Genomic DNA, 22,090 nt, shown 5'->3' with positions numbered 1-22,090 from the left:
TGCAGTCTACTTCTACTGTGCTACTATAGCGTGCAGTCTACTTCTACTGTTCTACTATAGCGTGCAGTCTACTTCTACTGTGCTACTATAGCGTGCAGTCTACTTCTTCTGTGCTACTATAGCGTGCAGTCTACTTCTACTGTGCTACTATAGCGTGCAGTCTACTTCTACTGTTCTACTATAGCGTGCAGTCTACTTCTACTGTTCTACTATAGCGTGCAGTCTACTTCTACTGTTCTACTATAGCGTGCAGTCTACTTTTACTGTGCTACTATAGCGTGCAGTCTACTTCTACTGTGCTACTATAGCGTGCAGTCTACTTCTACTGTTCTACTATAGCGTGCAGTCTACTTCTACTGTGCTACTATAGCGTGCAGTCTACTTCTACTGTGCTACTATAGCGTGCAGTCTACTTCTACTGTGCTACTATAGCGTGCAGTCTACTTCTACTGTTCTACTATAGCGTGCAGTCTACTTCTACTGTGCTACTATAGCATGCAGTCTACTTCTACTGTTCTACTATAGCGTGCAGTCTACTTCTACTGTTCTACTATAGCGTGCAGTCTACTTCTACTGTTCTACTATAGCGTGCAGTCTACTTCTACTGTTCTACTATAGCGTGCAGTCTACTTCTACTGTTCTACTATAGCGTGCAGTCTACTTCTACTGTGCTACTATAGCGTGCAGTCTACTTCTACTGTGCTACTATAGCAATAACAATAACAATATTGTTAATAACAATAACAAAGAACAATATAGCTCATTGGTTTGTAACGATAAACACTTCGTATGTCTTTAAGAAATTGTAAAAACAAATCTTCTGCACCGTTTCTTAGCACTTTCCAGCAAATGTGATCAGGGTGTGATTGAAATAGCTCATTAGGACCGCCTGTCATTTTCTTCAAAATGCGTATTTTTGGCATCCAACCGCAACCTTTCACTCCCTTGCGTATTTGCTCCCGACACTGGATCCACGGAATTGTCTTGATGGTTCACCGTAAAATTCAAATGAGGGTTAAACTGACAGAAGTGGACCACAGATCGCCGGTAGACTGCACGCTATAGTAGCGAATGCACGGTAGACCACAGATCGCCGGTAGACTGCACGCTATAGTAGCGAATGCACGGTAGACCACAGATCACCGGTAGACTGCACGCTATAGTAGCGAATGCACGGTAGACCACAGATCGCCGGTAGACTGCACGCTATAGTAGCGAATGCACGGTAGACCACAGATCGCCGGTAGACTGCACGCTATAGTAGCGAATGCACGGTAGACCACAGATCGCCGGTAGACTGCACGCTATAGTAGCGAATGCACGGTAGACCACAGATCGCCGGTAGACTGCACGCTATAGTAGCGAATGCACGGTAGACCACAGATCACCGGTAGACTGCACGCTATAGTAGCGAATGCACGGTAGACCACAGATCACTGGTAGACTGCACGCTATAGTAGCGAATGCACGGTAGACCACAGATCACTGGTAGACTGCACGCTATAGTAGCGAATGCACGGTAGACCAGAGATCGCCGTTAGACTGCACACTATACTGTAGTAGCGAATGCACGGTAGACCACAGATCGCCGGTAGACTGCACGCTATAGTAGCGAATGCACGGTAGACCACAGATCGCCGGTAGACTGCACGCTATAGTAGCGAATGCACGGTAGACCACAGATCGCCGGTAGACTGCACGTTATAGTAGCGAATGCACGGTAGACCACAGATCGCCGGTAGACTGCACGCTATAGTAGCGAATGCACGGTAGACCACAGATCGCCGGTAGACTGCACGCTATAGTAGCGAATGCACTGTAGACCACAGATCGCCGGTAGACTGCACGCTATAGTAGCGAATGCACGGTAGACCACAGATCGCCGGTAGACTGCACGCTATAGTAGCGAATGCACTGTAGACCACAGATCGCCGGTAGACTGCACGCTATAGTAGCGAATGCACGGTAGACCACAGATCGCCGGTAGACTGCACGCTATAGTAGCGAATGCTACTTCTACTGTTCTACTATAGCGTGCAGTCTACTTCTACTGTGCTACTATAGCATGCAGTCTACTTCTACTGTTCTACTATAGCGTGCAGTCTACTTCTACTGTTCTACTATAGCGTGCAGTCTACTTCTACTGTTCTACTATAGCGTGCAGTCTACTTCTACTGTTCTACTATAGCATGCAGTCTACTTCTACTGTTCTACTATAGCGTGCAGTCTACTTCTACTGTGCTACTATAGCGTGCAGTCTACTTCTACTGTGCTACTATAGCAATAACAATAACAATATTGTTAATAACAATAACAAAGAACAATATAGCTCATTGGTTTGTAACGATAAACACTTCGTATGTCTTTAAGAAATTGTAAAAACAAATCTTCTGCACCGTTTCTTAGCACTTTCCAGCAAATCTGATCAGGGTGTGATTGAAATAGCTCATTAGGACCGCCTGTCATTTTCTTCAAAATGCGTATTTTTGGCATCCAACCGCGACCTTTCACTCCCTTGCGTATTTGCTCCCGACACTGGATCCACGGAATTGTCTTGATGGTTCACCGTAAAATTCAAATGAGGGTTAAACTGACAGAAGTGGACCACAGATCGCCGGTAGACTGCACGCTATAGTAGCGAATGCACGGTAGACCACAGATCGCCGGTAGACTGCACGCTATAGTAGCGAATGCACGGTAGACCACAGATCACCGGTAGACTGCACGCTATAGTAGCGAATGCACGGTAGACCACAGATCGCCGGTAGACTGCACGCTATAGTAGCGAATGCACGGTAGACCACAGATCGCCGGTAGACTGCACGCTATAGTAGCGAATGCACGGTAGACCACAGATCGCCGGTAGACTGCACGCTATAGTAGCGAATGCACGGTAGACCACAGATCGCCGGTAGACTGCACGCTATAGTAGCGAATGCACGGTAGACCACAGATCGCCGGTAGACTGCACACTATAGTAGCGAATGCACGGTAGACCACAGATCGCCGGTAGACTGCACGCTATAGTAGCGAATGCACAGTAGACCACAGATCGCCGGTAGACTGCACGCTGTAGTAGCGAATGCACGGTAGACCACAGATCGCCGGTAGACTGCACGCTGTAGTAGCGAATGCACGGTAGACCACAGATCGCCGGTAGACTGCACGCTATAGTAGCGAATGCACGGTAGACCACAGATCGCCGGTAGACTGCACGCTGTAGTAGCGAATGCACGGTAGACAACAGATCACCGGTAGACTGAACGCTGTAGTAGCGAATGCACGGTAGACCACAGATCGCCGGTAGACTGCACGCTATAGTAGCGAATGCACGGTAGACCACAGATCGCCGGTAGACTGCACGCTATAGTAGCGAATGCATGGTAGACCACAGATCACTGGAAGACTGCACGCTGTAGTAGCGAATGCACGTTAGACCACAGATCACCGGTAGACTGCACGCTATAGTAGCGAATGCACGGTAGACCACAGATCACTGGTAGACTGCACGCTATAGTAGCGAATGCACGGTAGACCACAGATCACCGGTAGACTGCATGCTGTAGTAGCGAATGCACGGTAGACTGCACGCTGTAGTAGCGAATGCACGATAGACCACAGATCACCGGTAGACTGCACGCTATAGTAGCGAATGCACGGTAGACCACAGATCACCGGTAGACTGCACGCTATAGTAGCGAATGCACGGTAGACCACAGATCGCCGGTAGACTGCACGCTATAGTAACGAATGCACGGTAGACCACAGATCGACGGTAGACTGCACGCTATAGTAGCGAATGCACGGTAGACCACAGATCGCCGGTAGACTGCACGCTATAGTAGCGAATGCACGGTAGACCACAGATCGCCGGTAGACTGCACGCTATAGTAGCGAATGCACGGTAGACCACAGATCGCCGGTAGACTGCACGCTATAGTAGCGAATGCACGGTAGACCACAGATCGCCGGTAGACTGCACGCTGTAGTAGCGAATGCACGGTAGACCACAGATCACCGGTAGACTGCACGCTATAGTAGCGAATGCACGGTAGACCACAGATCACTGGAAGACTGCACGCTGTAGTAGCGAATGCACGGTAGACCACAGATCACCGATAGACTGCACGCTATAGTAGCGAATGCACGGTAGACCACAGATCACTGGTAGACTGCACGCTATAGTAGCGAATGCACGGTAGACCACAGATCACTGGTAGACTGCACGCTATAGTAGCGAATGCACGGTAGACCACAGATCACCGGTAGACTGCATGCTGTAGTAGCGAATGCACGGTAGACTGCACGCTGTAGTAGCGAATGCACGATAAACCACAGATCACCGGTAGACTGCACGCTATAGTAGCGAATGCACGGTAGACCACAGATCACCGGTAGACTGCACGCTATAGTAGCGAATGCACGGTAGACCACAGATCACCGGTAGACTGCACGCTATAGTAGCGAATGCACGGTAGACCACAGATCACCGGTAGACTGCACGCTATAGTAGCGAATGCACTGTAGACCACAGATCGCCGGTAGACTGCACGCTATAGTAGCGAATGCACGGTAGACCACAGATCGCCGGTAGACTGCACGCTATAGTAGCGAATGCACGGTAGACCACAGATCACCGGTAGACTGCACGCTATAGTAGCGAATGCACGGTAGACCACAGATCACCGGTAGACTGCACGCTATAGTAGCGAATGCACGGTAGACCACAGATCGCCGGTAGACTGCACGCTATAGTAGCGAATGCACGGTAGACCACAGATCACCGGTAGACTGCACGCTATAGTAGCGAATGCACGGTAGACCACAGATCGCCGGTAGACTGCACGCTATAGTAGCGAATGCACGGTAGACCACAGATCACCGGTAGACTGCACGCTATAGTAGCGCATACACGGTAGACCACAGATCGCCGGTAGACTGCACGCTATAGTAGCGAATGCACGGTAGACCACAGATCACCGGTAGACTGCACGCTATAGTAGCGAATGCACGGTAGACCACAGATCGCCGGTAGACTGCACGCTATAGTAGCGAATGCACGGTAGACCACAGATCGCCGGTAGACTGCACGCTATAGTAGTGAATGCACGGTAGACCACAGATCACCGGTAGACTGCACGCTATAGTAGCGAATGCACGGTAGACCACAGATCGCTGGTAGACTGCACGCTATAGTAGCGAATGCACGGTAGACCACAGATCGCCGGTAGACTGCACGCTATAGTAGCGAATGCACGGTAGACCACAGATCACCGGTAGACTGCACGCTATAGTAGCGAATGCACGGTAGACCACAGATCGCCGGTAGACTGCACGCTATAGTAGCGAATGCACGGTAGACCACAGATCACCGGTAGACTGCACGCTATAGTAGCGAATGCACGGTAGACCACAGATCGCCGGTAGACTGCACGCTATAGTAGCGAATGCACGGTTGACCACAGATCACTGGTAGACTGCACGCTATAGTAGCGAATGCACGGTAGACCACAGATCGCCGGTAGACTGCACGCTATAGTAGCGAATGCACGGTAGACCACAGATCGCCGGTAGACTGCACGCTATAGTAGCGAATGCACGGTTGACCACAGATCACTGGTAGACTGCACGCTATAGTAGCGAATGCACGGTAGACCACAGATCGCCGGTAGACTGCACGCTATAGTAGCACCGATCGGGGTATGTAAGAGATGGATCTGGGTCACCCCACTAAAGTCTGTAAGAACCCGTGATTTATGTAAGAGGAGGATCTGGACTTTGAGAAGAGGGTCAGCAAGTGATCTGTGTTAGGCCGTGCCTATAGCGCCGTCGTTGGTGACGGCGACACGGCGGGTGACGTCGCCACCGGCGAAAGTTATGTTTCGCCAGGCGGCGGGGTCGCGGGAATCCGGCAATTTGATTCGTTCAAGGGCCGTCATGTGACGCGACAGCACTTGAAAAATGTAATTTTGCCGGCTTCCAGTTTCCGCTCCGCCGCTCCGTCGCTGTCGCGCGCACTATAAGCGCACGTGGCGGCGCCAATGTATTTGTTTTCGGGCGACGTTGCGTCGCCGGCGACGGCACTATAAGCGCGGCCTTAGATCCAACAGGATCAAGTGATCATATGTATGAAGGAGTAATCCTGACTTTTCAGTAGGTGATCCCGTAAAAATATACGGGGGGCAGGTAATGTGCGATGCAAGTGAGGAGCAGTGCCATGGGGTGGGATACTTCATACCATTGTAGAATTCTGTTTGGAACAAAATGACAACTCCCAGCATCCCATGGTGCTGTGGGGATCAGTGAGTAGATTCTTCCAGGAACCCCCACAAGACAGTGTTGGGGGGCAGACTCCAGACTGGGGACCCCTGGTTTGGGACACACACACTTTACCTTTGGCCCACGGTGGGGCGGTGAAGCTGAAATAGTTGGAATACTCGTTGAAGAACAGCAGGAAGACGGTGGTTGCGGTGGCTCCGCACGCGGCCCCATAGGACCATCTGTTTGAGAAGCTGCTGATAAAATTCACCGGCCTGAGAAGAAAGTGAAAACAAAAATTGTGAACTAGCGCTAAAGTGTGATACACAGTGTGATAATAAAAAACTTTAAATAAAGGATGGCTGCCCGGTTATACTGCCAGTACTAACAGAATAACACAAAATAAAGAAAAACCTGGCGCCAAATTGTCAGTGGAATGTCCTGTACTCCTCAAGGGATCCGCACACTTGCTTGACAGACCATGCAAAGAAAGAAACACAAACAAACAAAGATCATAGCGCAACACTGTAGGGTAAACAGTACTGCACTAATACACACAGACAGTTAAGAATCCTAGCGACATTTAAAACAACTATTTATTAAAAAGAACTATGCCAAGACAGACAATGGCAAATGCAAAGAACCGCAGGTCATCCGGAGCACAAAAATTGGAGCCCTACTTACATATAGCAAGGTTTAAACTCGCATGGTAGGAACAAGTCCTAGATACAGATGGTCTCCCTGGCGGGTGATGTCTCTGCTCCACTGCGGTTCAGACTCCAGTCAGTCCTGATCTGCAGCAGGTCTCCTTTCAGATCAGTCTACAGCAGCTTCTCTCACCCTGTCTGTATAACTCTCAACAGTGTGAACTCTCAACTCCCATGCTGCCAGACACACACTGTTGAGAGTTATACAGACAGGGTGAGAGAAGCTGCTGTAGACTGATCTGAAAGGAGACCTGCTGCAGATCAGGACTGACTGGAGTCTGAACCGCAGTGGAGCAGAGACATCACCCGCCAGGGAGACCATCTGTATCTAGGACTTGTTCCTACCATGCGAGTTTAAACCTTGCTATATGTACACTACCGACACACTTTATTGAAGTATGGTCGGTACCGCAAGCCGGGAAATCTCCCGGCTTGCTAGTGGCCGCCCCTCGGCGTGCCGCGCGTCATAGACGCGCGGTCACGCGTCATCGGGAGCGTGCGCCCCCTGCACGCATGTCCAGGGGCTCCCCGAGGGAGCCCTGGTGTCCCGCGATCGCGGGACAGCGGCAGGGGGTTCCGGGGGACCCGGCGGACCCGGCAGCGGTAGGGAGAGCGCCCCGATCGGAGGGCGCTCTTCCGCTGCTTCGGCGCGCGCCCGTCACACTCGGGCGCGCGCCAGGCTACTGCTGCGGCACAGAACGGACAAATGCTCGAATAAACTGTGCCGCAGCAGTAAGTAGGGCTCCAATTTTTGTGCTCCGGATGACCTGCGGTTCTTTGCATTTGCCATTGTCTGTCTTGGCATAGTTCTTTTTAATAAATAGTTGTTTTAAATGTCGCTAGGATTCTTAACTGTCTGTGTGTATTAGTGCAGTACTGTTTACCCTACAGTGTTGCGCTATGATCTTTGTTTGTTTGTGTTTCTTTCTTTGCATGGTCTGTCAAGCAAGTGTGCGGATCCCTTGAGGAGTACAGGACATTCCACTGACGGTTTGGCCTGAGAAGATAAGAACACGTTCTGACGGCACGCAGCCTCCCTCACACCCTGCAGCCTCCCTCACACCCTGCAGCCTCCCTCACACGCTGCAGCCTCCCTCACACCCTGCAGCCTCCCTCACACCCTGCAGCACGCAGCCTCCCTCACACCCTGCAGCCTCCCTCACACCCTGCAGCCTCCCTCACACCCTGCAGCACGCAGCCTCCCTCACACCCTGCAGCCTCCCTCACACCCTGCAGCACGCAGCCTCCCTCACACCCTGCAGCCTCCCTCACACCCTGCAGCACGCAGCCTCCCTCACACCCTGCAGCCTCCCTCACACCCTGCAGCCTCCCTCACACCCTGCAGCACGCAGCCTCCCTCACACCCTGCAGCCTCCCTCACACCCTGCAGCCTCCCTCACACCCTGCAGCACGCAGCCTCCCTCACACCCTGCAGCACGCAGCCTCCCTCACACCCTGCAGCCTCCCTCACACCCTGCAGCCTCCCTCACACCCTGCAGCACGCAGCCTCCCTCACACCCTGCAGCACGCAGCCTCCCTCACACCCTGCAGCACGCAGCCTCCCTCACACCCTGCAGCACGCAGCCTCCCTCACACCCTGCAGCCTCCCTCACACCCTGCAGCACGCAGCCTCCCTCACACCCTGCAGCACGCAGACTCCCTCACACCCTGCAGCCTCCCTCACACCCTGCAGCACGCAGCCTCCCTCACACCCTGCAGCCTCCCTCACACCCTGCAGCACGCAGCCTCCCTCACACCCTGCAGCCTCCCTCACACCCTGCAGCACGCAGCCTCCCTCACACCCTGCAGCACGCAGCCTCCCTCACACCCTGCAGCACGCAGCCTCCCTCACACCCTGCAGCACGCAGCCTCCCTCACACCCTGCAGCACACAGCCTCCCTCACACCCTGCAGCCTCCCTCACACCCTGCAGCCTCCCTCACACCCTGCAGCACGCAGCCTCCCTCACACCCTGCAGCACGCAGCCTCCCTCACACCCTGCAGCCTCCCTCACACCCTGCAGCACGCAGCCTCCCTCACACCCTGCAGCACGCAGCCTCCCTCACACCCTGCAGCACGCAGCCTCCCTCACACCCTGCAGCCTCCCTCACACCCTGCAGCACGCAGCCTCCCTCACACCCTGCAGCACGCAGCCTCCCTCACACCCTGCAGCCTCCCTCACACCCTGCAGCACGCAGCCTCCCTCACACCCTGCAGCCTCCCTCACACCCTGCAGCCTCCCTCACACCCTGCAGCACGCAGCCTCCCTCACACCCTGCAGCACGCAGCCTCCCTCACGCCCTGCAGCACGCAGCCTCCCTCACACCCTGCAGCCTCCCTCACACCCTGCAGCACGCAGCCTCCCTCACACCCTGCAGCACGCAGACTCCCTCACACCCTGCAGCCTCCCTCACACCCTGCAGCACGCAGCCTCCCTCACACCCTGCAGCCTCCCTCACACCCTGCAGCACGCAGCCTCCCTCACACCCTGCAGCCTCCCTCACACCCTGCAGCACGCAGCCTCCCTCACACCCTGCAGCACGCAGCCTCCCTCACACCCTGCAGCACGCAGCCTCCCTCACACCCTGCAGCACGCAGCCTCCCTCACACCCTGCAGCACGCAGCCTCCCTCACACCCTGCAGCACGCAGACTCCCTCACACCCTGCAGCCTCCCTCACACCCTGCAGCACGCAGCCTCCCTCACACCCTGCAGCCTCCCTCACACCCTGCAGCACGCAGCCTCCCTCACACCCTGCAGCCTCCCTCACACCCTGCAGCACGCAGCCTCCCTCACACCCTGCAGCACGCAGCCTCCCTCACACCCTGCAGCACGCAGCCTCCCTCACACCCTGCAGCACGCAGCCTCCCTCACACCCTGCAGCACACAGCCTCCCTCACACCCTGCAGCCTCCCTCACACCCTGCAGCCTCCCTCACACCCTGCAGCACGCAGCCTCCCTCACACCCTGCAGCACGCAGCCTCCCTCACACCCTGCAGCCTCCCTCACACCCTGCAGCACGCAGCCTCCCTCACACCCTGCAGCACGCAGCCTCCCTCACACCCTGCAGCACGCAGCCTCCCTCACACCCTGCAGCCTCCCTCACACCCTGCAGCACGCAGCCTCCCTCACACCCTGCAGCACGCAGCCTCCCTCACACCCTGCAGCCTCCCTCACACCCTGCAGCACGCAGCCTCCCTCACACCCTGCAGCCTCCCTCACACCCTGCAGCCTCCCTCACACCCTGCAGCACGCAGCCTCCCTCACACCCTGCAGCACGCAGCCTCCCTCACACCCTGCAGCACGCAGCCTCCCTCACACCCTGCAGCCTCCCTCACACCCTGCAGCACGCAGCCTCCCTCACACCCTGCAGCCTCCCTCACACCCTGCAGCACGTAGCCTCCCTCACACCCTGCAGCACGCAGCCTCCCTCACACCCTGCAGCCTCCCTCACACCCTGCAGCACGCAGCCTCCCTCACACCCTGCAGCCTCCCTCACACCCTGCAGCACGCAGCCTCCCTCACACCCTGCAGCACGCAGCCTCCCTCACACCCTGCAGCACGCAGCCTCCCTCACACCCTGCAGCACGCAGCCTCCCTCACATCCTGCAGCACGCAGCCTCCCTCACACCCTGCAGCACGCAGCCTCCCTCACACCCTGCAGCACGCAGCCTCCCTCACACCCTGCAGCCTCCCTCACACCCTGCAGCACACAGCCTCCCTCACACCCTGCAGCACGCAGCCTCTCTCCCTCCTGCAGCCCACAGCCTCCCTCACACCCTGCAGCACGCAGCCTCCCTCACACCCTGCAGCACGCAGCCTCCCTCACACCCTGCAGCACGCAGCCTCCCTCACACCCTGCAGCACGCAGCCTCCCTCACATCCTGCAGCACGCAGCCTCCCTCACACCCTGCAGCACGCAGCCTCCCTCACACCCTGCAGCACGCAGCCTCCCTCACACCCTGCAGCCTCCCTCACACCCTGCAGCACACAGCCTCCCTCACACCCTGCAGCACGCAGCCTCTCTCCCTCCTGCAGCCCACAGCCTCCCTCACACCCTGCAGCCCACAGCCTCCCTCACACCCTGCAGCCCACAGCCTCCCTCACACCCTGCAGCACGCAGCCTCCCTCACACCCTGCAGCACACAGCCTCCCTCACACCCTGCAGCACGCAGCCTCCCTCACATCCTGCAGCACGCAGCCTCCCTCACACCCTGCAGCACGCAGCCTCCCTCACACCCTGCAGCCCACAGCCTCCCTCACACCCTGCAGCCCACAGCCTCCCTCACACCCTGCAGCACGCAGCCTCTCTCCCTCCTGCAGCCCACAGCCTCCCTCACACCCTGCAGCACGCAGCCTCCCTCACACCCTGCAGCCCACAGCCTCCCTCACACCCTGCAGCCCACAGCCTCCCTCACACCCTGCAGTATGCAGCCTCCCTCACACCCTGCAGCCCGCAGCCTCCCTCACACCCTGCAGCCCGCAGCCTCCCTCACACCCTGCAGCACGCAGCCTCCCTCACACCCTGCAGCACGCAGCCTCCCTCACACCCTGCAGCACGCAGCCTCCCTCACACCCTGCAGCACGCAGCCTCCCTCACACCCTGCAGCACGCAGCCTCCCTCACACCCTGCAGCACGCCGCCTCCCTCACACCCTGCAGCACGCAGCCTCCCTCACACCCTGCAGCACGCAGCCTCCCTAACACCCTGCAGCACGCAGCCTCCCTCACACCCTGCAGCACGCAGCCTCCCACACATCCTGCAGCACGCAGCCTCCCTCACACCCTGCAGCCTCCCTCACACCCTGCAGCACGCAGCCTCCCTCACACCCTGCAGCCTCCCTCACACCCTGCAGCCTCCCTCACACCCTGCAGCCTCCCTCACACCCTGCAGCACGCAGCCTCCCTCACACCCTGCAGCACGCAGCCTCCCTCACACCCTGCAGCACACAGCCTCCCTCACACCCTGCAGCCTCCCTCACACCCTGCAGCCTCCCTCACACCCTGCAGCACGCAGCCTCCCTCACACCCTGCAGCACGCAGCCTCCCTCACACCCTGCAGCACGCAGCCTCCCTCACACCCTGCAGCCTCCCTCACACCCTGCAGCACGCAGCCTCCCTCACACCCTGCAGCCTCCCTCACACCCTGCAGCACGCAGCCTCCCTCACACCCTGCAGCACGCAGCCTCCCTCACACCCTGCAGCCTCCCTCACACCCTGCAGCACGCAGCCTCCCTCACACCCTGCAGCCTCCCTCACACCCTGCAGCACGCAGCCTCCCTCACACCCTGCAGCACGCAGCCTCCCTCACACCCTGCAGCACGCAGCCTCCCTCACACCCTGCAGCACGCAGCCTCCCTCACACCCTGCAGCCTCCCTCACACCCTGCAGCACGCAGCCTCCCTCACACCCTGCAGCACGCAGCCTCCCTCACACCCTGCAGCACGCAGCCTCCCTCACACCCTGCAGCCTCCCTCACACCCTGCAGCACGCAGCCTCCCTCACACCCTGCAGCACGCAGCCTGCATCACACCCTGCAGCACGCAGCCTCCCTCACACCCTGCAGCACGCAGCCTCCCTCACATCCTGCAGCACGCAGCCTCCCTCACACCCTGCAGCATGCAGCCTCCCTCACACCCTGCAGCACGCAGCCTCCCTCACACCCTGCAGCACGCAGCCTCCCTCACACCCTGCAGCCTCCCTCACACCCTGCAGCACACAGCCTCCCTCACACCCTGCAGCACGCAGCCCCCCTCACATCCTGCAGCACGCAGCCTCCCTCACACCCTGCAGCCCACAGCCTCCCTCACACCCTGCAGCACGCAGCCTCCCTCACACCCTACAGCACGCAGCCTCCCTCACACCCTGCAGCACGCAGCCTCCCTCACACCCTGCAGCCTCCCTCACACCCTGCAGCACGCAGCCTCCCTCACACCCTGCAGCACGCAGCCTCCCTCACACCCTGCAGCACGCAGCCTCCCTCACACCCTGCAGCACGCAGCCTCCCTCACACCCTGCAGCACGCAACCTCCCTCACATCCTGCAGCACGCAGCCTCCCTCACACCCTGCAGCACGCAGCCTCCCTCACACCCTGCAGCCCGCAGCCTCCCTCACACCCTGCAGCACGCAGCCTCCCTCACACCCAGCAGCACGCAGCCTCTCTCCCTCCTGCAGCCCACAGCCTCCCTCACACCCTGCAGCACGCAGCCTCCCTCACACCCTGCAGCCCACAGCCTCCCTCACACCCTGCAGCCCACAGCCTCCCTCACACCCTGCAGTATGCAGCCTCCCTAACACCCTGCAGCACGCAGCCTCCCTCACACCCTGCAGCACGCAGCGTCCCTCACACCCTGCAGCACGCAGCCTCCCTCACACCCTGCAGCACACAGCCTCCCTCACACCCTGCAGCACGCAGCCTCCCTCACACCCTGCAGCACGCAGCCTCCCTCACACCCTGCAGCACGCAGCCTCCCTCACACCCTGCAGCACGCAGCCTCCCTCACACCCTGCAGCACGCAGCCTCCCTCACACCCTGCAGCACGCAGCCTCCCTCACACCCTGCAGCACGCAGCCTCCCTCACACCCTGCAGCACCCAGCCTCCCTCACACCCGTCAGCACGCAGCCTCCCTCACACCCTGCAGCACGCAGCCTCCCACACACCCTGCAGCACGCAGCCTCCCTCACACCCTGCAGCACGCAGCCTCCCTCACACCCTGCAGCACGCAGTCTCCCTCACACCCTGCAGCACCCAGCCTCCCTCACACCCTGCAGCACGCAGCCACCCTCACACCCTGCAGCTTGCAGCCTCCCTTCCTCCTGCAGCCCACAGCCTCCCTCACACCCTGCAGCACGCAGCCTCCCTCACACCCTGCAGCACACAGCCTCCCTCACATCCTGCAGCACGCAGCCACCCTCACACCCTGCAGCATGCAGCCTCCCTCACACCCTGCAGCACGCAGCCTCCCTCACACCCTGCAGCACGCAGCCTCCCTCACACCCTGCAGCACCCAGCCTCCCTCACACCCTGCAGCACGCAGCCACCCTCACACCCTGCAGCATGCAGCCTCCCTTCCTCCTGCAGCCCACAGCCTCCCTCACACCCTGCAGCACGCAGCCTCCCTCACACCCTGCAGCACACAGCCTCCCTCACATCCTGCAGCACGCAGCCACCCTCACACCCTGCAGCATGCAGCCTCCCTCACACCCTGCAGCACGCAGCCACCCTCACACCCTGCGGCACGCAGCCTCCCTCACACCCTGCAGCACGCAGCCTCCCTCACACCCTGCAGCACGCAGCCTCCCTCACACCCTGCAGCACGCAGCCTCCCTCACACCCTGCAGCCTCCCTCACACCCTGCAGCACGCAGCCTCCCTCACACCCTGCAGCCTCCCTCACACCCTGCAGCATGCAGCCTCCCTCACACCCTGCAGCACGCAGCCTCCCTCACACCCTGCAGCACGCAGCCTCCCTCACACCCTGCAGCCTGCCTCACACCCTACTGCACGCAGCCTCCCTCACACCCTGCAGCACGCAGCCTCCCTCACACCCAGCCTCCCTCACACCCTGCAGCACGCAGCCTCCCTCACACCCTGCAGCACGCAGCCTCCCTCACACCCTGCAGCACGCAGCCTCCGTCACACCCTGCAGCACGCAGCCTCCCTCACACCCTGCAGCACCCAGCCTCCCTCACACCCTGCAGCACGCAGCCTCCCTCACACCCTGCAGCACGCAGCCTCCCTCACACCCTGCAGCACACAGCCTCCCTTACACCCTGCAGCACGCAGCCTCCCTCACACCCTGCAGCCCGCAGCCTCCCTCACACCCTGCAGCACCCAGCCTCCCTCACACCCTGCAGCCTCCCTCACACCCTGCAGCACGCAGCCTCCCTCACACCCTGCAGCACGCAGCCTCCCTCACACCCTGCAGCCCGCAGCCTCCCTCACACCCTGCAGCCTCCCTCACACCCTGCAGCACGCAGCCTCCCTCACACCCTGCAGCACGCAGCCTCCCTCACACCCTGCAGCACGCAGCCTCCCTCACACCCTGCAGCACGCAGCCTCCCTCACACCCTGCAGCACACAGCCTCCCTCACACCCTGCAGCCTCCCTCACACCCTGCAGCCTCCCTCACACCCTGCAGCACGCAGCCTCCCTCACACCCTGCAGCACGCAGCCTCCCTCACACCCTGCAGCACGCAGCCTCCCTCACACCCTGCAGCACGCAGCCTCCCTCACACCCTGCAGCACGCAGCCTCCCTCACACCCTGCAGCCTCCCTCACACCCTGCAGCACGCAGCCTCCCTCACACCCTGCAGCCTCCCTCACACCCTGCAGCCTCCCTCACACCCTGCAGCACGCAGCCTCCCTCACACCCTGCAGCACGCAGCCTCCCTCACACCCTGCAGCACGCAGCCTAACTCACACCCTGCAGCCTCCCTCACACCCTGCAGCACGCAGCCTCCCTCACACCCTGCAGCCTCCCTCACACCCTGCAGCCTCCCTCACACCCTGCAGCACGCAGCCTCCTTCACACCCTGCAGCACGCAGCCTCCCTCACACCCTGCAGCACGCAGCCTCCCTCACACCCTGCAGCCTCCCTCACACCCTGCAGCACGCAGCCTCCCTCACACCCTGCAGCCTCCCTCACACCCTGCAGCACGCAGCCTCCCTCACACCCTGCAGCACGCAGCCTCCCTCACACCCTGCAGCACGCAGCCTCCCTCACACCCTGCAGCACGCAGCCTCCCTCACACCCTGCAGCACGCAGCCTCCCTCACATCCTGCAGCACGCAGCCTCCCTCACACCCTGCAGCACGCAGCCTCCCTCACACCCTGCAGCCTCCCTCACACCCTGCAGCACACTGCCTCCCTCACACCCTGCAGCACGCAGCCTCCCTCACATCCTGCAGCACGCAGCCTCCCTCACACCCTGCAGCACGCAGCCTCCCTCACACCCTGCAGCCCACAGCCTCCCTCACACCCTGCAGCCCACAGCCTCCCTCACACCCTGCAGCACGCAGCCTCTCTCCCTCCTGCAGCCCACAGCCTCCCTCACACCCTGCAGCACGCAGCCTCCCTCACACCCTGCAGCCCACAGCCTCCCTCAAACCCTGCAGCACGCAGCCTCCCTCACACCCTGCAGCCTGCCTCACACCCTGCAGCCTCCCTCACACCCTGCAGCCTGCCTCACACCCTGCAGCCTCCCTCACACCCTGCAGCCCACAGCCTCCCTCAAACCCTGCAGCACGCAGCCTGCCTCACACCCTGCAGCCTGCCTCACACCCTGCAGCCCACAGCCTCCCTCACACCCTGCAGTATGCAGCCTTCCTCACACCCTGCAGCCCGCAGCCTCCCTCACACCCTGCAGCCCGCAGCCTCCCTCACACCCTGCAGCACGCACCCTCCCTCACACCCTGCAGCACGCAGCCTCCCTCACACACTGCAGCACGCAGCCTCCCTCACACCCTGCAGCACGCAGCCTCCCTCACACCCTGCAGCATGCAGCCTCCCTCACACCCTGCAGCACGCAGCCTCCCTCACACCCTGCAGCACGCAGCCTCCCTCACACCCTGCAGCACCCAGCCTCCCTCACACCCTGCAGCACGCAGCCTCCCTCACACCCTGCAGCACGCAGCCTCCCACACATCCTGCAGCACGCAGCCTCCCTCACACCCTGCAGCCTCCCTCACACCCTGCAGCCTCCCTCACACCCTGCAGCACGCAGCCTCCCTCACACCCTGCAGCACGCAGCCTCCCTCACACCCTGCAGCACACAGCCTCCCTCACACCCTGCAGCCTCCCTCACACCCTGCAGCCTCCCTCACACCCTGCAGCACGCAGCCTCCCTCACACCCTGCAGCACGCAGCCTCCCTCACACCCTGCAGCACACAGCCTCCCTCACACCCTGCAGCCTCCCTCACACCCTGCAGCACGCAGCCTCCGTCACACCCTGCAGACTCCCTCACACCCTGCAGCACGCAGCCTCCCTCACACCCTGCAGCACGCAGCCTCCCTCACACCCTGCAGCACGCAGCCTCCCTCACACCCTGCAGCCTCCCTCACACCCTGCAGCACGCAGCCTCCCTCACACCCTGCAGCACGCAGCCTCCCTCACACCCTGCAGCACGCAGCGTCCCTCACACCCTGCAGCACACAGCCTCCCTCACACCCTGCAGCACGCAGCCTCCCTCACACCCTGCAGCCTACCTCACACCCTGCAGCAGGCAGCCTCCCTCACACCCTGCAGCACGCAGCCTCCCTCACACCCTGCAGCACGCAGCCTCCCTCACACTCTGCAGCCTCCCTCACACCCTGCAGCACGCAGCCTTCCTCACACCCTGCAGCCACCCTCACACCCTGCAGCCTCCCTCACACCCTGCAGCACGCAGCCTCCCTCACACCCTGCAGCACGCAGCCTCCCTCACACCCTGCAGCCTCCCTCACACCCTGCAGCACGCAGCCTCCCTCACACCCTGCAGCACGCAGCCTCCATCACACCCTGCAGCACGCAGCCTCCCTCACACCCTGCAGCACGCAGCCTCCCTCACACCCTGCAGCCCACAGCCTCCCTCACACCCTGCAGCACGCAGCCTCCCTCACACCCTGCAGCACGCAGCCTCTCTCCCTCCTGCAGCCCACAGCCTCCCTCACACCCTGCAGCACGCAGCCTCCCTCACACCCTGCAGCCCACAGCCTCCCTCACACCCTGCAGCCCACAGCCTCCCTCACACCCTGCAGTATGCAGCCTCCCTCACACCCTGCAGCACGCAGCCTCCCTCACACCCTGCAGCACGCAGCGTCCCTCACACCCTGCAGCACGCAGCCTCCCTCACACCCTGCAGCACGCAGCCTCCCTCACACCCTGCAGCATGCAGCCTCCCTCACACCCTACAGCACGCAGCCTCCCTCACACCCTGCAGCACGCAGCCTCCCTCACACCCTGCAGCACGCAGCCTCCCTCACACCCTGCAGCACGCAGCCTCCCTCACACCCTGCTGCACGCAGCCTCCCTCACACCCTGAAGCACCCAGCCTCCCTCACACCCTGCAGCACGCAGCCTCCCTCACACCCTGCAGCACGCATCCTCCCACACATCCTGCAGCACGCAGCCTCCCTGACACCCTGCAGAACCCAGCCTTCCTCACACCCTGCAGCACGCAGCATCCCTCACACCCTGCAGCACGCAGCCTCCCTCACACCCTGCAGCACGCAGCCTCCCTCACACCCTGCAGCACACAGCCTCCCTCACACCCTGCAGCCTCCCTCACACCCTGCAGCCTCCCTCACACCCTGCAGCACGCAGCCTCCCTCACACCCTGCAGCACGCAGCCTCCCTCACACCCTGCAGCACACAGCCTCCCTCACACCCTGCAGCCTCCCTCACACCCTGCAGCACGCAGCCTCCGTCACACCCTGCAGACTCCCTCACACCCTGCAGCACGCAGCCTCCCTCACACCCTGCAGCACGCAGCCTCCCTCACACCCTGCAGCACGCAGCCTCCCTCACACCCTGCAGCCTCCCTCACACCCTGCAGCACGCAGCCTCCCTCACACCCTGCAGCACGCAGCCTCCCTCACACCCTGCAGCACGCAGCGTCCCTCACACCCTGCAGCACACAGCCTCCCTCACACCCTGCAGCACGCAGCCTCCCTCACACCCTGCAGCCTACCTCACACCCTGCAGCAGGCAGCCTCCCTCACACCCTGCAGCACGCAGCCTCCCTCACACCCTGCAGCACGCAGCCTCCCTCACACTCTGCAGCCTCCCTCACACCCTGCAGCACGCAGCCTTCCTCACACCCTGCAGCCACCCTCACACCCTGCAGCCTCCCTCACACCCTGCAGCACGCAGCCTCCCTCACACCCTGCAGCACGCAGCCTCCCTCACACCCTGCAGCCTCCCTCACACCCTGCAGCACGCAGCCTCCCTCACACCCTGCAGCACGCAGCCTCCATCACACCCTGCAGCACGCAGCCTCCCTCACACCCTGCAGCACGCAGCCTCCCTCACACCCTGCAGCCCACAGCCTCCCTCACACCCTGCAGCACGCAGCCTCCCTCACACCCTGCAGCACGCAGCCTCTCTCCCTCCTGCAGCCCACAGCCTCCCTCACACCCTGCAGCACGCAGCCTCCCTCACACCCTGCAGCCCACAGCCTCCCTCACACCCTGCAGCCCACAGCCTCCCTCACACCCTGCAGTATGCAGCCTCCCTCACACCCTGCAGCACGCAGCCTCCCTCACACCCTGCAGCACGCAGCGTCCCTCACACCCTGCAGCACGCAGCCTCCCTCACACCCTGCAGCACGCAGCCTCCCTCACACCCTGCAGCACGCAGCCTCCCTCACACCCTACAGCACGCAGCCTCCCTCACACCCTGCAGCACGCAGCCTCCCTCACACCCTGCAGCACGCAGCCTCCCTCACACCCTGCAGCACGCAGCCTCCCTCACACCCTGCTGCACGCAGCCTCCCTCACACCCTGAAGCACCCAGCCTCCCTCACACCCTGCAGCACGCAGCCTCCCTCACACCCTGCAGCACGCATCCTCCCACACATCCTGCAGCACGCAGCCTCCCTCACACCCTGCAGCACGCAGCCTCCCTCACACCCTGCAGCATGCAGCCTCCCTCACACCCTGCAGCACCCAGCCTTCCTCACACCCTGCAGCACGCAGCCTCCCTCACACACTGCAGCACGCAGCCTCACTCCCTTCTGCAGCCCACAGCCTCCCTCACACCCTGCAGCACGCAGCCTCCCTCACACACTGCAGCACGCAGCCTCACTCCCTTCTGCAGCCCACAGCCTCCCTCACACCCTGCAGCACGCAGCCTCCCTCACACCCTGCAGCACACAGCCTCCCTCACACCCTGCAGCACGCAGCCTCTCTCCCTCCTGCAGCCCACAGCCTCCCTCACACCCTGCAGCACGAAGCCTCCCTTACACCCTGCAGCCCACAGCCTCCCTCACACCCTGCTGTATGCAGCCTCCCTCACACCCTGCAGCCCGCAGCCTCCCTCACACCCTGCAGCACGCAGCCTCCCTCACACCCTGCAGCACGCAGCCTCCCTCACACCCTGCAGCACGCAGCCTCCCTCACAAGCTGCAGCACGCAGCCTCCCTCACACCCTGCAGCACACAGCCTCCCTCACATCCTGCAGCCCGCAGCCACCCTTCCACCTGCAGCCCACAGCCTCGCTCACACCCTGCAGCACGCAGCCTCCCTCACACCCTGCAGCACACAGCCTCCCTCACATCCTGCAGCCCGCAGCCACCCTTCCACCTGCAGCCCACAGCCTCACTCACACCCTGCAGCACGCAGCCTCGCTCACACCCTGCAGCACGCAGCCTCCCTCACACCCTGCAGCACGCAGCCTCCCACACATCCTGCAGCACGCAGCCTCCCTCACACCCTGCAGCACGCAGCCTCCCTCACACCCTGCAGCATGCAGCCTTCCTCACACCCTGCAGCACGCAGCCTCCCTCACACACTGCAGCACGCAGCCTCATTCCCTTCTGCAGCCCACAGCCTCCCTCACACCCTGCAGCACGCAGCCTCCCTCACACCCTGCAGCCCACAGCCTTCCTCACACCCTGCAGCCCACAGCCTCCCTCACACCCTGCAGCACGCAGCCTCTCTCCCTCCTGCAGCCCACAGCCTCCCTCACACCCTGCAGCACGAAGCCTCCCTCACACCCTGCAGCCCACAGCCTCCCTCACACCCTGCAGCCCACAGCCTCCCTCACACCCTGCAGTATGCAGCCTCCCTCACACCCTGCAGCACGCAGCCTCCCTCACACCCTGCAGCACGCAGCCTCCCTCACACCCTGCAGCACGCAGCCTCCCTCACACCCTGCAGCACGCAGCCTCCCTCACAAGCTGCAGCACGCAGCCTCCCTCACACCCTGCAGCACGCAGCCTCCCTCACATCCTGCAGCCCGCAGCCACCCTTCCACCTGCAGCCCACAGCCTCCCTCACACCCTGCAGTATGCAGCCTCCCTCACACCCTGCAGCACGCAGCCTCCCTCACACCCTGCAGCACACAGCCTCCCTCACACCCTGCAGCACGCAGCCTCCCTCACACCCTGCAGCATGCAGCCTCCCTCACACCCTGCAGCACGCAGCCTCCCTCACACCCTGCAGCACGCAGCCTCCCTCACACCCTGCAGCACGCAGCCTCCCTCACACCCTGCAGCCTCCCTCACACCCTGCAGCACGCAGCCTCCCTTCCTCCTGCAGCCCACAGCCTCCCTCACACCCTGCAGCACGCAGCCTCCCTCACACCCTGCAGCACGCAGCCTCCCTCACACCCTGCAGCACGCAGCCTCCCTCACACCCTGCAGCACGCAGCCTCCCTCACACCCTGCAGCACGCAGCCTCCCTCACACCCTACTGCACGCAGCCTCCCTCACACCCTGCAGCACGCAGCCTCCCTCACATCCTGCAGCACGCAGCCTCCCTCACATCCTGCAGCACGCAGCCACCCTCACACCCTGCAGCATGCAGCCTCCCTCACACCCTGCAGCACGCAGCCTCCCTCACACCCTGCGGCACGCAGCCACCCTCACACCCTGCAGCCCACAGCCTCCCTCACACCCTGCAGCACGCAGCCTCCCTCACACCCTGCAGCACGCAGCCTCCCTCACACCCTGCAGCACGCAGCCTCCCTCACACCCTGCAGCACGCAGCCTCCCTCACACCCTGCAGCACTCAGCCTCCCTCACACCCTGCAGCACACAGCCTCCCTCACACCCTGCAGCACGCAGCCTCCCTCACACCCTGCAGCCCGCAGCCTCCCTCACACCCTGCAGCACCCAGCCTCCCTCACACCCTGCAGCCTCCCTCACACCCTGCAGCACGCAGCCTCCCTCACACCCTGCAGCACGCAGCCTCCCTCACACCCTGCAGCACGCAGCCTCCCACACATCCTGCAGCACGCAGCCTCCCTCACACCCTGCAGCACGCAGCCTCCCTAACACCCTGCAGCACGCAGCCTCCCTCACACCCTGCAGCACCCAGCCTCCCTCACACCCTGCAGCACGCAGCCTCCCTCACAAGCTGCAGCACACAGCCTCCCTCACACCCTGCAGCCTCCCTCACATCCTGCAGCCTCCCACACATCCTGC

At 61.8% G+C, this 22,090-nt stretch overlaps 1 protein-coding gene across 2 annotated transcripts in view; it reads right to left on the bottom strand.

Moving 5' to 3' along the window:
- The window catches only part of LOC142469132 (stimulated by retinoic acid gene 6 protein-like), a 105,149-nt gene that overhangs the window by 57,064 nt on the left and 25,995 nt on the right, over window positions 1-22,090 (bottom strand). For both annotated transcript variants that reach the window (XM_075576065.1, XM_075576064.1), the window contains exon 4: window positions 6,394-6,533. In XM_075576065.1, coding sequence (XP_075432180.1) covers window positions 6,394-6,533 — 140 coding nt within the window. The remainder of the gene's footprint in view (window positions 1-6,393; window positions 6,534-22,090) is intronic.

Source organism: Ascaphus truei, chromosome 18 (assembly GCF_040206685.1).
Source record: "Ascaphus truei isolate aAscTru1 chromosome 18, aAscTru1.hap1, whole genome shotgun sequence".
In the NCBI taxonomy this organism is placed as follows: domain Eukaryota; kingdom Metazoa; phylum Chordata; class Amphibia; order Anura; family Ascaphidae; genus Ascaphus; species Ascaphus truei.
This window is presented reverse-complemented; position numbering and strand designations above follow the sequence as displayed.